General features: G+C 44.6%; 1 protein-coding gene across 9 annotated transcripts in view; it reads right to left on the bottom strand.

Annotated features, from left to right (window-relative positions):
* MOBP (myelin-associated oligodendrocyte basic protein) overlaps positions 1 to 17,265 on the bottom strand; it is a 44,779-nt gene that overhangs the window by 20,358 nt on the left and 7,156 nt on the right. For 2 of the 9 annotated variants that reach the window (XR_003507737.1, XM_027522520.1), the window contains exons 3-4: positions 1,143 to 1,352; positions 569 to 860 (exon numbers count right to left, since the gene is read on the bottom strand). Coding sequence is in view for 7 of the 9 variants with exons in the window: in XM_027522520.1 (XP_027378321.1) it covers positions 605 to 860; positions 1,143 to 1,348 (462 nt within the window). In the remaining 2 variants the exon portion in view is untranslated. Of the gene's footprint in view, positions 1 to 454; positions 861 to 1,142; positions 1,353 to 17,265 lie in introns of those variants that run through there. The other 7 variants (XM_027522517.1, XM_027522518.1, XM_027522522.1 and 4 more) reach the window with 4 other exon arrangements.

Genomic DNA, 17,265 nt, shown 5'->3' on the forward strand with positions numbered 1-17,265 from the left:
GATTATGAGAGTTCTAGCGCATTTAGCCCTACACTGGGCTAACTATTCTCTCATTTGGTCCTGGTGAGTCACAAACAACCTGGTTGTTCCAGCTGCATCCCCATCCCCAACATAGTATGTGGAACTCTATGCATACGCAATCAAGCTTGTTGAATGAATGAATGGTCTTGCCATTGAGGTTAACATCAGATGAAGTGGGTTGTGGGGAGGGATGAATGATCTGGCTGACCCTCTCCTTTAGCACACACACAGATACCCCTGAGAGTCCCCATTCCTTCTCTCTCTGAGACACAGAAATCGGGGGCCTTGTTTATTCAATCTGTCACTGTGGTTCACATTCTGACTTTATAAATTAATCATTTCCAGCCCTATTAGACAAAGGAAGCAACCCATACTGCCACCTGAAGTATTGTACCAACAGCATCTTTGAGCAAAACAGGAGCCACACCAGGAGTTTCAAACCAGGGGATTTAATGCAGGTAACCGATGACACAGTGTTTGTAAGGCTGAATGAAGGAGGACCATTGAGATAACCCATTGGTAGTAAACACAGGAAGCAGCTACTAACCTGAGGGCTGGGGGGAGCAAAAGGGAAGAGATGGTGTTACCAGAACCTAGAAGCTTTGACGGGGGACCCCCCACGGCTGGTGCCTGGCCCTCTCTGGGGGCTGCTGCGCGGCTGCTGCTTGGCCTTCTGAGGGGGCCGCTGCTTGGCTGGTGGAGGTCGGACTTCTGGGCGGGGGCGTGGCTGACGTTCGGGCCTCGGAGGGGACCGTGGCTTGGCTGGTGCTCTGACCACCGCGGGGGGTGCAGCTGGCTGGCGCTTGGGCCTCTGAGGGGACGTTGCGCGGCGGCTGGTTCTGAGAGGGCCAAAAGAAGCTGCAGGCTGGGGCAGTGGCTCTCCTCTGCTGCCTAAGTGATGCTGACAGGAGCTGGAACAGGGAGGCAGCCCTGCTCCCCCTCCCGCCTTCCAGTCTCCCTCCAGTACCTTCCAATGGCAGAGCCTAACGGGGAGCCGACTGCCAGGGGCTTGGGGGAAGCGCAGTTTGCAGAGAGCCCCGGCCCCAGCGTCACAGAGCAGAGCGGGAAGGGGGAACTCGGAGCCAGAGACAGAGGCGCCGGCGGCAGCACAGACCACTCACCTGGTCTTCTGGCAGGCGCAGCAGATCCAGTCCTCCTCTTTCTTCTGGTAGAAGCAGCCACTTTTACAGATGCTGTACTTGCGGTCCACGATCTCGCGTTTGGAATTGAGGAAGGTGAACGGCGGGCAGCAATGTATGCTGAAGTGCTCGGAGAACTTCTGGTTCTTGGAGAGTCTGGGGCCCTCCTTAACCACTTTCTGACTCATCTCACTGGGAAAAACAGTGAAGGGGGCAGGGGGAGTGGGGAGACATAAAACAGCACGTCAGGCAAGGGAGGTTTCTACTCAAGGAACCCACTCCCAGCCTCTCCCGTGGTCCCAGCTCACATTCAGAGCTGTCTTCCATCCTGAATCTAGGTCAGTTTCCTGCCCAGCTCTATGGAAAGGAGCTATTGAATAAATTGCACTTTTAAAAAAAAATTATTTTTAAAATTTTGAGTGTAGTTGCTTTCCAATGTGTGTTAGTTTCTACTGTACAGCAAAGTGAATCAGCTGTACATATACATGTATCCCCTTTTTTGGATTCCTTTCCCAATTAGGCCACTGCAGACCATTGAGCAGAGTTCCTTGTGCTATACAGGTTATCATTAGTTTCCTGTTTTATAGGAATCAACAGTGTATATATGTCATAGTATATATATAGACATATATACATACATATATATATATATGTCAATCCCAACCTTTCAATGCATCCCATCCGAAATTTTTTTAAAAATATTTATATGGTTTTTAAAGGTTGCATTCCATTTACAGTCATTACAAAATTTTTGCTGTATCCCCCATGTTGCACAATACATCCTTGTAGCCTATCTTACACCCAATAGTTTATACCTAGGCAGTATAAGGGAAGAGTTTGTTAATTTCTACTTGTATATTTTAAAATCATGTTTTCTGAAAACAGACTCTCTTTTCTCTTATGTGTTAGCCACTCATTTAGGACAGGAAAAAAATATTATAAAGCCAAATACATCTATGGCAAAATAATGTTGTAGATTTAGGAGTGACTGTTTCTCTACAGAATCAAAAAAGATTTGTTATTAAAAACATAATTGCTATTCATACAATAAAATACTACACCAGAGAAACAACAGACTATAGACACACATCAACATGTTTGAATCTCACAAACATAATATTGAACAAAAGAAGTCAGACACAAAGAAGTATAAGCTGTATGATTCAATTTATATGAGGTTCAAAAACAGGTAAAACTAGCCAAGTGCATGGTGCTAGAAATCAGAATATAGTTATATTTGGAGGAGGTGGGGTCTGAGAAGAGGCAGGAGGGAGCCTGCTGGAGCAGAAAATGTTCTGGATCTTGATCTGGGAGATGACTGCTGCTGCTGCTAAGTCTCTTCAGTCATGTCTGACTCTGTGCGACCCCATAGATGGCAGCCCACCAGGCTCCCCCATCCCTGCGGTTCTCCCTGGATTCTCCAGGCAAGAGTACTGGAGTGGGGTGCCATTGCCTTCTCCAGGGAAATGACTACACAGGTGTATATGTATATAAAAGTTCAGTGACCTCTGTACTTCATTTTTGTGCATTTTACTGCTTACCTAAGTTAAAAGGGGGCTTCCCTGGTGACTCAGTCAGTAAAGACTCTGCCTGCAACACAGGCAACCTGGATCTGATCCCTGGGTCAGGAAGACGCCCTGGAGAAGCAAATGGCAATATTCTTGCCTGGGAAATCCCATGGACAGAGGAGCTTGGCGGGCTACAGTCCATGGGGGTCGCAAGAGTTGGACACGACTTAGCAACTAAACCACTACCTAAGTTAAAAAGGAAGAGCAAGAGGAGGAAGACAAGAAACTAGGGAATTTTGATTCTTGGAAAAATTATGAAAGGGTGGGTAAAATCTTAATTACTACAACATCCTTTGAGAAATGTGACACATGCAGAAATAGTCCTACCTAACACTCCAAAACATTGAAGCACACAGGGGACTTAAATGACTATTACTCAACAAGAGCCTACAGATAAACACAGGTAATGTGCATATATACTGGACACTGAGTGTGTTCTTGCGCTCAGCAAACTCAAAGTCAAGTTGCACACACAGGCATGCAATATGTCATTGCAAGACAGGATGATGTCAGCCAACAGAAAAAAGTACAAAGATCAAGGAAACCATGAGAAAGTGATGAATTCTTTGAAAGCAGAGCAGATAATCTGGGTTGGGTTTTATTGCTGTTGTTTATTTGCCTGCTCCAAGTCTTAGTGGCGACATGCGAGATCCTCAGTTAGGGCGTGTGGGATCTAGTTCCCCAACCAGGAATTGAACCTGGGCCCCCTGCATTGGAAGTACAGAACCTTAGCCACTGGACCAGGGAAGTCCTGGGTCTGGGTTTTAAGGAAGACTATGTTAAAAACAACTAAGTTACTCTGAAGGAATATTTTGATGTTTGTTTTCGGTTTCTTTTGTTTTTCATTCAAGTAGAGTTGATTTATAGTGTGTAATTTTTGTTGTTGTTTTTTGATGGGATTGTCTTCTGCTGTAGTTAGAAGTTAGGGCTGAGGAGCAAGTTGAGTGTAGTTATAAAAAGAAAATACATCCTTTTTCACCTCATAGACCTTGTAGAGTCCAAATTTTGTGTTACACCTCTTATATATGTTGCAAATGTTCTTTCCTGATGTTTCGCCATCGTGTATCATGTCAAAAAGAATTAATCTTTTTAAAAATGAATGGCTGTATCAGGTCTTAATTGCAACGTACAGGATCTTTCGATGCAGCAACTAGGGCCTCTCTCCAGTTGTGGCACACAGGCTTAGTTGCCCTGAGACATGTGGGATCTTAGTTCTCCAGCCAAGGAACAAACCCTGGTCCCCTGCATTGGCAAGTGGATGCTTAACCACTGGACCACCAGGGAAGTTCCCCAAATTATTAATTTTTAGGTAATTCAGTTTCCCACTTCCCAGGGAGTTCAGTGGTAAAGAATTTGCCTGCCCGTGCAGGAGGCCCAAGTTCAGGCCCTGGGTCAGGAAGATCTGCTGGAGAAGGGAATGGCTACCCACTCCAGTATTCCTGTCTGGACAATTCCATGGACAGAGGAGCCTGGTGGGCTACAGTCCATGGGGTTGCCGAGAGTCGGACACAACTGAGCGTGCACACACGATACAGTTTCTTACTTGGGGTTTTATATTTTAGTTAGGAAAGTCTTCCTCACTTCAGAAGTTCTTAGTCATAGTCATGAATATCCCATTTTGGAAGAGAATCTTCTCTGAACCTCATTTTCATGTCTCTTTCTCTCTATAACTCCTCACTTCTATAGAGAAGTTACCAATAAATACTCTTTTTTCTCTGTTTCCACATCTCCTCCCCATCCGTGCACTTTTGTCTGGCTTCTGTTCCTATTTGCCCAAAGAGAAGTGCTTCCCATAAAGACCTCCATGCTGCCAGACCAGCCGTCTTCTTGTCTGAGCTCTCTTTCCATGTAAACACTTCCCTGTCTGGTCACTGACATTCTCTTAGATTCCCTCCACCATCTCTAGCACTTCCATCCCAGTATCTCTCATAGGCTCATCTGCTTTGTCCAAAACTTTTAATGTTGGAATTCTTCAAGGTACAACAAATACTAAATGATTAATGGGGTTGCTTCAAGCATCCAATTCAGCGTTTATTATATGTTCCAGTTGTACCAGGCACAGCCTCTGTAAAGAACACAAAGCTGAGTCATACTGAGTCCTGTCCTCAAGAAATGTATCCACCAGCTGGAAAGACAGGCAAGGACGCACACGGCATGCTCATGAGTAACAAGGCCCATCTATTGAGCCCAAATATGTACACATCTCTGGATCAGATAGACATCCCGCTGACGGCGAGCTCACAGTGTACATGAGGAATGTTGCATAGATGTCAGTAAGTTCAATGCAAGGATGGCATGCTCTGGAACATGAGAATGTGCTGAGCAGTGGCACAGAGAGTCCACAAGAGCGGGGCCACATGTCGGCTGGGGAAGCAGCTAGAATATAAGGGGAAACATTTCATCTCGCCCTGAGATTTGGACAGTCAGAGATAAGGGTTTGTGGAAGGATGGGAGCGGTTGATTCCTAAGCAAAGATACATTGCTTATCCTAAGCAAAGATCCTAAGCAAAGGTGAATTGCAGTCACCCTGAGAGTCTGCCCTGTCTGCCAGCCAGCATGGGAGAGGTGATGGTGTCAGGACACGGGTGATGAGGTAACACAGTTACCCGTCTCTGTGAAGGCTCTAGCCCTTGTGGGTCATGCCATCAGCCAATCAGAAGTCTAAATCCAGGAGAGGGAGAGATCATCTCATTGGTCTGGGTTATCATGAGTTGAAGCATGCTCGCAACATCCGCGTGGAAATGGACACCTGAAACTCAGGAGCCAGAGCTGTCGTCTCGAGGGTCCTTCCCCTCATGGAAGAGGCACCACCTTGGGAGTGGATGTGGTAGATGTGAGCTGAGTGAGGAGCCAGGCCAGGCGAGGCTCCCAGGAGCAGCAGTGGGCCTACCAAGCCCCAGGAAGAGGGTCTGGGGAAGAAGGAGCCGTAGGGGCAGCCAGGGAGGTGGGAGGAGCCTCTTATGCTATGCTATGCTATGTCACTTCAGTCGTGTGTGACCCCATAGACAGCAGCCCACCAGGCTCCCCCGTCCCTGGGATTCTCCAGGCAAGAACACTGGAGTGGGTTGCCATTTCCTTCTCCAGTGCATGAAAGTGAAAAGTGAAAGTGAAGTCGCTCAGTCGTGTCCAACTCTCAGCGACCCCATGGACTGCAGCCTACCAGGCTCCTCTGTCCATGGGATTTTCCAGGCAAGAATACTGGAGTGGGGTACCATTGCCTTCTCCTGGAGGAGCCTCTTGAAAGTCTCCAAATTTGCAGGAGGAGGACATGGATCATCAGTATTGAAAAAACTGCTTCGTACAAACAGGCATTTTTAGACCAGTGAGACCCTGAAGTTGATTTTTAGGGTCTGATTCACTGTAATTACAACCCTGGTGATCTTCCAAAGCCTTACCAAACCCTACACACAGGCAAAGTCCAGCTCAGGTTTCTGCTCCCCTGGGAAATGATGAACTGAAACCCTCTTTAAGGTCACAGCACACGGAGACAATGCTACTCAGCTTTTCACAGGCAATTCAAACATCACCAGTCCCTCTAGCCTGCTCGGGTCATCTTGCTCCCTGGTGTTAGAGGGAGATTTTAAGTCTCGGTGCTTCTGAATTCCCGCTCTGACTGAATTCTCAATTCCCACCCACCTGACAATATGCCTGGGCCCACTCTATACTCATCTAGACCCCTGCCCAGAGAGTTCTCAAATTATTCCCTGACAACTCTCCTTACTCGACTCCTTACCCACCATGGCCAGCAGGGGGCAGCCTCACCACTTGTTACTCATTGCCGCTACTGCTGCTAAGTCGCTTCAGTCGTGTCCGACTCTGTGCGACCCCATAGATGGCAGCCCACCAGGCTCCCCCGTCCCTGGGATTCTCCAGGCAAGAACACTGGAGTGGGTTGCCATTTCCTTCTCCAACGCATAAAAGTGAGAAGTGAAAGTGAAGTCTCTCAGTCATGTCCGACTCTTAGCGACTGTATAGACGGCAGCCCACCAGGCTCCTCCTTCCATGGGATTTTCCAGGCAAGAGTACTGGAGTGGGGTGCCATTGCCTTCTCCGTGTTACCCATTGAGTGTGTTGTAAAGGGGAAAGCAGTTCTCTTCCCTGGAACCCTGACATTCTAGAGAACCAGCTGAAAATTCATCCAGCTTTAACACAGCACTTCCCGCCTTCCTTTAGTAAAATGTTTACAGTCGGTGGAAAGTCTCTGGCTACTATTGCCTATGGAAGCAGAAATACTGCATTTGGTTGGGGTACATGGTTAATTGGTTTTACATACTCCTCCAACTCTGCCCACACCACGCCCCAGCTTAAGAATGCTAAGATCCTTGTGCTGAGCCATAGCAACAACAAGCCATCCTTTCCCGCCACATCAGGCTTCCAAGTAAATTAGCTGTGTCGTTCAGTCACCCAGTCATGTCCAGCTGTTTGTGACCCCATGGACTGCAGCACGCCAGGCCTCCCTGTCCCTCACCATCTCCCAGAGTTTGCCGAAATTCACGTTCATTGCATCAGTGATGCCGTCCAGCCATCTCATCCTCTGACGCCCTCTTAGTTGTGACTACAGGCAAACAGGGCTTCCCAGGTGGCTCAGTGGTAAAGAATTTGTCTGCCAATGCAGGAGACGCAGTTCAATCCCTGGGTCGGGAAAAGCCACTGGAGGAGGAAATGGCAACCCACTCTAGTATTCTTGCCTGGACAGTCCCATGGACAGAGGAACTTGGAGGGTTATGACCAGTCCATGGGGTTACAAAGAGTCAGACGTGACTGAGCACACACACACAGGCAAATAACTAATGGGAGAGGGGATACTTCATGCTTCCTGAGACCCTGTTCTATGGTGGTTGTTTTATATTCTTTATCTCATTTTTCTAATATTGCATAATCATCAACAAACTAAAGATGAGGTAGGCTAAGGAACATGACTAAGTTCAAAAAGCCAGTGAGAGGCAGATGGGGATTTGAACCTAGGTCCCTGTAACTCCAGCTTCCGGTGCTGTCTGACCAAGCTCAACACCATCTGAGCTCCCTGTGCTCCCGGGGGAGCAGGTGTCCAGGCGATGGGACCAGCCTGTACTATGAGGGCCCGGAGATGGGCCCAAGGATGGGATGCTGGCACAGAGATGCACGGGCCTATGTCCCAGAGTGACAAACACCAGAAGCTGGGGAAACAGCTCCCTGAAGAAAGGCAGAGGGTGGAGTCTGGAGACATCACAACCCCCTGCCGGAGCCCAGGGTGGAATGTAAATGTATTTTACTCCCTAGGGGAGTAGGACCCGCAGGTGCTTACGCCATCCCTCCCCAACCAGGCCTGAGGTGGTTTTAAGACCTATTTTCACTGTTGAGAATTAGAAAGTCTGGATAAAGGAAAACAATGAAAATTCCTAAATTACTATCTCATAGTTAACCACTTATAAAATACTTGAACATTTTTTTTTGCCTTGAGAATTTTACATGTAAATATATAGTTAATAAAGTCACACCATACCTTATATACTTTTCAAGTTATATGCTTGAAAAATCAGTCATTTTTTAAGTCTTATAGATACAGATGTAATAGTACTTGTAGCATTTTCTTACACCTTTTAAAATCTGTAATAAATTTATAGTCACAGTCCCCTTTACGGTTTATAACATATATTTGCATATTCTCTCATTTTCTTGATTAATCTTGACAGAACTTATCCCCTTTGTGACTTAAAAAAAAAAAAAACCTCTTGGTTTTCTTGCTTGTCTTTGCTCTTTTTTTCTAGTGCATTAATTTCTGAGTGTATTTATTATTTCTTTTTTTTTCAGTTTTCTTTCGGGTTATGTTCTTGTGCTTTTTCTCTATTCTTTTTTATTTTTCTCTATTCTTGAGTCATACTCTTCTCACATGTGCATTTATGACTGTAACATTTACTTACAACTTCAGCTGCACACCACAATCTTAACAAAAATTTTTCAGTTTCTCTTCATTTTGAATATGAATAAGTTCTTCTTTGATTCATCAATTATTTTTAAAAATCTACTGTAGAATTTCCAAGTGTATGAAGCTATTTTTATTACATTGACTTCTGGCTTTAAGGCATTCTAGGCAGAGAGTGGTCTGAATGACAGTGACTCTGAACTTGGTTGAGTTTCATGTGTTCACAGTCAACATTGTAAAATGTTCCATGTGTGCTTTGAAAGACTGTGCATTTCCAGAAACAATTTGGAATTATCTAGCAACCCACTTCAGTGTTCTTGCCTGGATAATCCCAGGGATGGAGGAGCCTGGTGGGCTGCTGTCTATGGGGTTACACAGAGTCGGACACGACTGAAGTGACTTAGCAGCAGCAGCAGCAGGGAAGATAGGAATGTGAACAAGCTACAGTCTAGTAATTTATTCTGGGCACAGACTACAATCTAGCAATTTATTTTTGGATCATAGCTCAACCTTGCTGATAGAGCCCCTTGGTGGAGCACAAAGCTGAAGGAGCCTGAAGCACTGATGAGAGTCCTTCTAGACCTGGACCCCTAAGTGCTGACCACCTTTTATGGGAGAGACAAACCAACTTCCACCTTGTTTAAACCACTATTTCAGCTACATGTGGTGAAATACAGTTCTGACTCAGTACACTCAGTTCTCTCACCTTAAAAATGTGTCTTAGCCAATTTGGGTGTTATAACAGAAATACCATAAACTGAGCAGCTTATGAACAATAGAAATTTATCTCTCATAGATAGACTAGAGGCCGGGGAGTCTGGGATGAAGGTGCTGGCCCATTCTGGGTCTGGTGAGAGCCCACTTCCTGGCTCACAGATGGTGGGATGAACAAGAGAGTCTCTGGGGTCTCTGTAATAAGGGCACTAATTCCATCTGTGAGGTCCCCACCCTCATAACTTCCCTAAGGGCCGACCTCCAACTACCATCACACTGGGGGTGAGATTTCAAAATATGAATTGTGGGAGACACAAGCGGTCAGTCCATAATAGAAATAACAAATATTATTTAGCTCAGAAGGCCTTTGATAGTATTAAGTAAAATAAATAGGATAAGAACCTAGCACTACCAAAGTTACCAAGTTACTATAAGTAACTTGCTTCATAAATTCCATTTTCCTTTCACTAAGAATTCATTCAAACGACGTGTCTAATCCCACTGACTTCTTCAGGCACACTCTTTTTGTATCTCACATGACATTTAATTCAAGCATTAATTACATGTTTAATAAAGTAAAGACATCTTTATTTACTTTTGTGACTAAAAGCAGATCATTATAAACACTACATGTGTTTTCACAAACCGTACCACCTAATCGCAGAGAAAATATAAACTGTCTGACAGGATGAAGAGAAAAAAATGACTGAATTTGAAACTCTAAAATTATCATTTCTTCCAGGCTTTCCAGGTGTCTCCATATACTCTAAAACTAAAGAGGAGGGGAAAGTGAGGCAGGTATTTGAACAAGGAGAAAAAGTAAGTAAAGGAAAGGAGCCAAAGGGAGAACAAGAACCTCCTCTCACTATTTCTTGAGCACCTACTATGCTCCAGATGCTTTCTGTTGTTTCTACACGTGCTCTTAGCCAAAAGGCTGAAGAGCGACCTGTCATTTCCAATTCCCAGTATAACCTTCCAGGTCGTCTCTACTGTCCCCCTGTTACAGCTGAGGAAATTGAGACCTGAAGAAGTTACATAAACTCTCCAAAGTTGTATAGTAATGATAACAATAAAAATGACAGAAACCCCATAATGTCCAGTATGCCTACTGACTACCTAGTATCTGCACTGCCTTCTGTAACAAACCTTGCTGATTTGCCCTGTTAAATACACATAACTTCCTATGTGACCACATTCTGGCCAAGAAGACGCAGGCAAAAGTCTGGATACTTGACCTTTTCCTTCAGTAATAAGGCTTTTACTCAGTAAGGGACTCTCCCCTGGTGAGGGCATTCAGCCCAACCCACTCTTCCTGGCCCCCAAGGGGCAAGATTACTTCAAGCCTTTGGACCTTGAGCCTTAGGGCTCCTTCCCCTACTTCCTTCCCACCTAACAATTAACACAGCAAATGTTTCTAACACCTTGGAGTTCAGCCCAAAGTCAAGTCACTTCCCAAGGGGGTTTTCCAGAACCTTCCTTTCCCCCAAGGAGAAGTGATCACTACTCCCTCTCTTGTGCCCTAGCCCTGTAAGTGAAAAGTGAAGTCTCTCAGTCGTGTCCGACTCTTTGCAACCCCATGGACTGTAGCCCACCAGGCTCCTCCGTCCATGGGATTTTTCAGGTAAGAGTACTGGAGTGGGGTGCCGTTTCCTCCTCCAGGGGATCTTCCCCACCCAGGGAACAAACCTGCATCTCCTGCATTGCGGACAGACGCTTTACCCTCTGAGCCACCAGGGAAGCCAGCCCTGAATGTGGTGCATAACTCTAGGAGAGCATCTGGAACCTGGGAGGCTGCCCTTGTTCTGTGCCTTATTCAGAGCAGGTGTTCCGTAGATGCTGAATATCAAGAGCGTGAACAAAGGGTACCTCTCACGGCTTCTGCAGGGGCCCTCAGACTGTCACTGCCTGTCCCCAGATGCTCTTTCGTGGTCCCCATGTCCCTCGGGGACCTCTGCTCTGATTCAGACGGCAGGTCTGCTTAGTGAAAAAGGCAACACAGGAAGGGACTTTTCCAACTGATCTTGAAAGTTATAGAACTGGGCTCTTTAGGAAAAAATAAAAGACTTTGTGAACCCACTACACTTTTGCTTTTCTTTCTTTTTAAAAAAATTTTATTGAAGTATAGTTGCTTTACAAAGTTGTGTTAATTTATGCTGTACAGTGAAGTGACTCAGTTATATATTCTTTTTCACATTCTTTTCCATTGTGATTTATCACAGGGTGTTGAATATAGCTTCCTACACTATACAATAGGGCCTTCTTGTTTATCTGTGCTATATACCACAGTTTGCATCTGCTAATCCCAAACTCCCAACCCTCCTTCCCCTCTCCCCTCTCCCCCTTGGCAACCACAAATCTGTTCTCTATGTCTGTTTCATAGATAAGCTCATTTGTGTCCTATTCTAGATTCCACATAGAAGTAAGATCACATGGTACTTGTCTTCTCTTTCTGACTTACTTTGCTTAGTTTGATAATCTCTAGGTTCATCCGTGTTGCTGCAAATAGCATTATTTCATTATTTTTTATGGCTGAGTGATAGTCCATTGTATATATGTACCAATCTTCTTTATCCATTCATCTGTTGATGGACATTTAGGTTTTCTCCATGTCCTGGCTATTGTAAATGGTGCTGCTGTGAACATTGGGATGCATGTATCTTTTTGAATTATAGTTTTGTCTGGGTATATGCCTATTTTTGACTGAGCACTGAAGAATTGATGCTTTTGAACTGTGGTGTGAGAGAAGACTCTTGAGAGTCCCTTGGACTGCAAGAATATCCAAGCAGTCAGTCCTAAAGGAAATCAGTCCTGCATATTCATCGAAAGGACTGATGCTGAAGCTGAAACTCCAATACTTTGGCCACCTGATGCGAAGAACTGACTCATTGGAAAAGACTCTGATGCTGGGAAAGATTGAAGGCGGGAGGAGAAGGGGACGACAGAGAATGATATGGTTAGATGGCATCACCGACTCAATGGACATGAGTTTGAGTAAACTCCGGGAGTTGGTGATGGACAGGGAAGCCTGGCATGCTGCAGTCCATGGGGTCGTAAAGAGTTTGACACGAGTGAGCGACTGAACTGAACTGACTGATGCCTAAGAGTGGGATCGCTGGATCATGCAGTTATTCTATTTTTAGTTTTCTGAGGAGGCTCCATGCTGTTTTCCATAGTGGCTCTGCCGTGCTACATTCCCACTAACAGAGTAAGAGGGTTTCCTTTTCTCCACACGCTCTCCAGCATTTATTATATGTGGTTTTTAATGATGGCTATTCTCACCAATTGTGAGCATATTACGCCTTTTTTTTAATCCCATGGACAGAGAGGCCTAGTGGGTTACAGTCCATGGGGCCGCAGAGTTGGACAGGACTGAAGTGACTTAGCACGCAGAGATGGCACTCGCATATCTGTGTTCCCACCAGTGTCCTGGGGATTTTTAAACACACTTTCACTATTCCCTGAGACACTGCAGGTGAAAATGAGAATCATGAACATAAAATGGATTTTCTTCCTTCTGTTCATCCATTCCTAACATCTTTTTTAAAAGGCAGTTGGGGTGTGGGTAATTTTAATAAAAGCAGTCTGTGGCCCTCAGCTGTGGATGGTCCTCTGGAAACACAGTGCAAGTAGTAAGTTGCCACGCTAAACGTCCATGGGATCACAGGAAGTCGGACATGGAAACGGGCATAGGCGCTACCGAGTGAACGGGGCGCGCAGGTTACAGTACACGTCTCCAGTTCTTGTCAATCAGGTCCCTCAGCACCGTGAGCAAGAGCCTGCCCTTGTCTTGTGATTAGAGAACTCAGCGTGGGAAGGACAGGAGGCAGCCTTCACCCTGACTACCCAGGGCCTGAGCCCTCTGAGAGAACAATATTCTGGCTTCAGATATCAAAACTCTAAAGGAGGAAAATGATCAGTCCTAAGACCCCTTAATATGTTATGTGGATTAAGGAGAAGAAAGTTTAATATATACTTGGTAATTTAAGTTAATAAAGCAGTAAGTTTCAGATGTATTAAAAGTAAGCTCAGTTGTACCTATATATATATATACATATATATATATATATATATATGACTTTTTCATTGCTCTGTATTTGTACAAGTAATACAATACTATAAGAAAGGATAGGGGAGGGGGAATGAGAACCTCTGAACGCATACCGCCTCGATTATTTCCGGCATGAATTGTCTCTTGCTAACAAGTAGTCAAAGTTCAGCTCCTTATCAGGACTATTCCTTGCCTCCCTCCATTCCTTCTGAAGGTAGACAAGAGTATGGAGAAGCTGAGAGTCCTGGGGCAATGAGGGAAGGCGAGGCTGGTCCTTGTGGTGTCTGCCCTCCTGGGCTCTGTCATAGGTGCCTTGCGTGGCCTCACCTAGCCCCTTGCCATGAATGACAAGTTGCTGCTGGCTACTTGACCCACCAAAGCCACTGGCCATCAGGACCCCGACTCAGCAGCCTCCTAACCTGGTCTAGGCATCCTCTCAACTCCTCAAAATTGCTAAAGGTAGGCGTAGAGACTGAGCAGGAAAGGAAGCCCAGCAATGAACAGGACATGCAGATAGACTGAACACAGGCAGGGAGGAGGGACAAACAGGATTTCTCCAAGACATATTAAGTTAGGTGATGAATCATTTAGCTAAGGTTTAGGGATGAGAAAAGGGAATAGTCAAAAATTTCGTCTGAGGCATGTTAAGTTGGAAGAACTTATGAAGTCTCCAAGCAGCTACGAAAGAGAGTGATTTGGCCACATGGGTCAGATCTTGAGAGACAGAGAAAGGATGAGAAATAAATTTAAGAGTATTTGATGCTGGATGAGATTTATAGCCAATGGAACACAGAACACCCTGGGAGAAAGGGAGTATAAGAAAGGGGAGAAAAACTGGAAAACGTTTCATTCACAATAGCAACAAGAATCTTCAGATACCTAGAAGTAAAGCAGAAATTAAAATGTGTAAATCCTTGTGGGGAAAAAATTCAGTAGCCATTCTTGATAAATATCCTTAGTGGAAAAGGAACAGGAAGTCCTTAACATTATAATAATGGGCTAGCTACTAAAATATCCACAGTAACAGCTTACTGCTGGTAAAATCTTAGAAACACTTTCATACAAATCAGACACCCCAAGGAGGGTGCTGTCAACACTACCATTCAACATGGCACCTGAAATCCTAACTAGTACAAATTCGAAATAAAAAACTGTGAGACTCCACAGATTGTTAGAACTTAAAGTCCAGCGAGATTTCTGGACCCAAGATCTATATGCAGCTGCTGCTGTTCCGTCGTGCTGAGTCGTGTGCAACCCTTTGTGACCACTATGGACTGTAGTCCACCAGGCACCTCTGTCCATGGGGTTCTCCAGGCAAGACTACTGGAGTGGGTTGCCATTTCTTTCCCCAGGGCATCTTCCTGACCCAGGGATCAAACCTGCATCTCCTGCTTGGCGGGAGGATTCTTTACCACTGAGCCACCTGAGAATACACCAAAATCAAAATCATTTCTCTAGGTCAGGAAGAGCCAGTGTGAAAATGTAAAATAAGAGGAGCCATTCACACTGAGTACAAAACCACAGGACACCTACTGGTAGATGTATATCTGATAGAAGAAATGCAAGACTTCCATGAAGGAATCTGCAAGGCTACAATAGAAATAAGTATGCTGAAGATCTCCTAATACATGTATAAACTTAATGCAATTCCAATAAAAAGCAGATTTTCATGGAATTAGTAAGATGATTTTATGATTCTTATGAGCCCAGACAATTTTGAATGAGAACAGGGTCTTGCCCTACCAAGCATTAGCACTAGTCATGAAATATACTAATTAAAACAGTAGAGTAGTGGTTTGGGAATAGACCAACAGATCAGTGGTACAGAACAGAGCGCCTGGAAACAGACTCACATGTGTATAGAAGCGTGGTTCATGACAGAGGCGGCATTTTTTAAACTATTCAAAAGGGAGACAAAAGATCCCAACAAGAAAAATGATAGCAAACACATGTGATGGAAGCCAGGTACTATTTAAAAGGGCTTTATGTATTTAACTCACTTAATCCTCATGACCTCACAATAGCCCCACTTGGCAAATGAGCAAGCCAAGGTACAGAGAAGCCAAATAACCCACTGGAGGACACAGAACTAGAACACAGGAGCCCTAAGATCCCAAGCAAAGTAGACTAATCTCTATTGCTAATCTTCACAGCATACAGTTTCTAATACAGCAGATGTGAAGAGGAGGGAAGCAAGTCAAAGATTATGATTTTTATAGAATAAAACATACCGTGCAGTTACAAGTTTAAAACCCTATGACAGTAGAGAAGAAAATATACAAACACATAAAAGTGTAGTTTTAATAATCAGAATATTTAAGAAAAAACAACCTACAATTTTTTTAACAGCCAAATAATAGAAAGAGAAGATTCTTTAAAAGCCAATAATCATATACAAATATGTTTAACTCTAAAGGACTCTAGGAAAGAGACAGTAACAGCAAGGGGATGTCAATTCACACCCTTGTGATTGGCCCAAAAATGGGATTGGAGGATGACGCTGTGGAAGGAAGGGGGAAAGGCAGTCAGTCAGAGCATGGGAGGGGCACAGGGGCTGGCACCTTCTGTGGTCAAGGCACTGTCCCAGGCTGCCAGAGCCCAGGCTTCCTTCAGGAGAGGAACGCACCTGGGTGCTTTGCCCAGGAGCTGTTTCCAGGATAAAAGCTGCGACTTTGAAAGTTCCACTGCAGGCCTGGGCTTCTTTCACCGAGCCTTCCCACAGCCTTCTGCAGCCTGCCCAGCCTCAAATCCTCTGCTGTGAAAACCATTATCGCTGAGCAGCAAATTCATTCCATGTTCACCACCTCCCTTAGAGATCTTGAATGTTTCTTAAACCTTGCGAATTCTCAGGTCAGGGGCTAATGCTTGCCTCTGAGAGCAGCTTTACATAGTAAAAGACAGTGCCTTCCGTGTTTGTCCACAGCAGCAAAAACACAACGAGGGAAAAGAACTTTGCTTGTAACTACTAAAGGCTGTTTCTAAGGATGGCTGTATCCATTTGTCCTTGCCTATTCATTTGTTGCCTTAGCAACCAAAACGTTTACTAATTAGTACAGTGAATGTTGAACAGTAGATTCTTGTTGGGAAACCAGTGCCCCAGTAATGGAAACTTTTCATACAGATATTTCTTTTGAATCAGAGTGCGTTTCCACAAACAGCAACATCCTGCCAAAATCCAACACTGATTTGCAGAGCTGCTGAGGCTTGAAAACATCACAGTAATAAGAGGATGCTGATGTCTTGAAGTTGGTGACTAATTTTGGAAGACGAAGCCCTCACTGCTTTACTTTATTTCCAAGTGATAAAGACAAATTAAAGTGGCCTCAGGACCACACTGCCCACGGACAACTATCTCACAGATTCATGCAAAAGCCCTTTCTGATTGAACAAAGTCTGCCCAATCCCAGCTAGGATACCAACCCAAGGGAATGTCAATTCACACCCCTTGTGATTGGCCCAAAAATGGGATTGGAGGATGACGCTGTGGAAGGAAGGGGGAAACGCAGTCAATCAGAGCATGGGGAGGGGCATGGGTTGGCATCCTTAGCACAAAGATACATTTAGCAGTCTGAGGGAGAAGGGCTACATGTATATGTATGGCTGAGTGGCTCTGCTGTGCAACTGAAACTGTGGCAGCACTGTTAATGGGCTATATCCCAATATAAAATAAAAAGTTTTTAAAAGATTATATGTTTAGCAAATGTTTTAGGAGTCAAAACCTTCCTTATTATAGTGGAGCTAAATAAACATGTAAGAAATGCATTAAGTTTCTGAAAGTTATTTTAGTAACACAATGTTCATTTTTTTAACATCTGAAATTACAGAGTGCGTTGTTTTAATCCTGTGAATTTACACTGGAATTGAATGTGAATG

The sequence above is a fragment of the Bos indicus x Bos taurus genome, chromosome 22, assembly GCF_003369695.1.
Source record: "Bos indicus x Bos taurus breed Angus x Brahman F1 hybrid chromosome 22, Bos_hybrid_MaternalHap_v2.0, whole genome shotgun sequence".
Taxonomy (NCBI): Eukaryota; Metazoa; Chordata; class Mammalia; order Artiodactyla; family Bovidae; genus Bos; species Bos indicus x Bos taurus.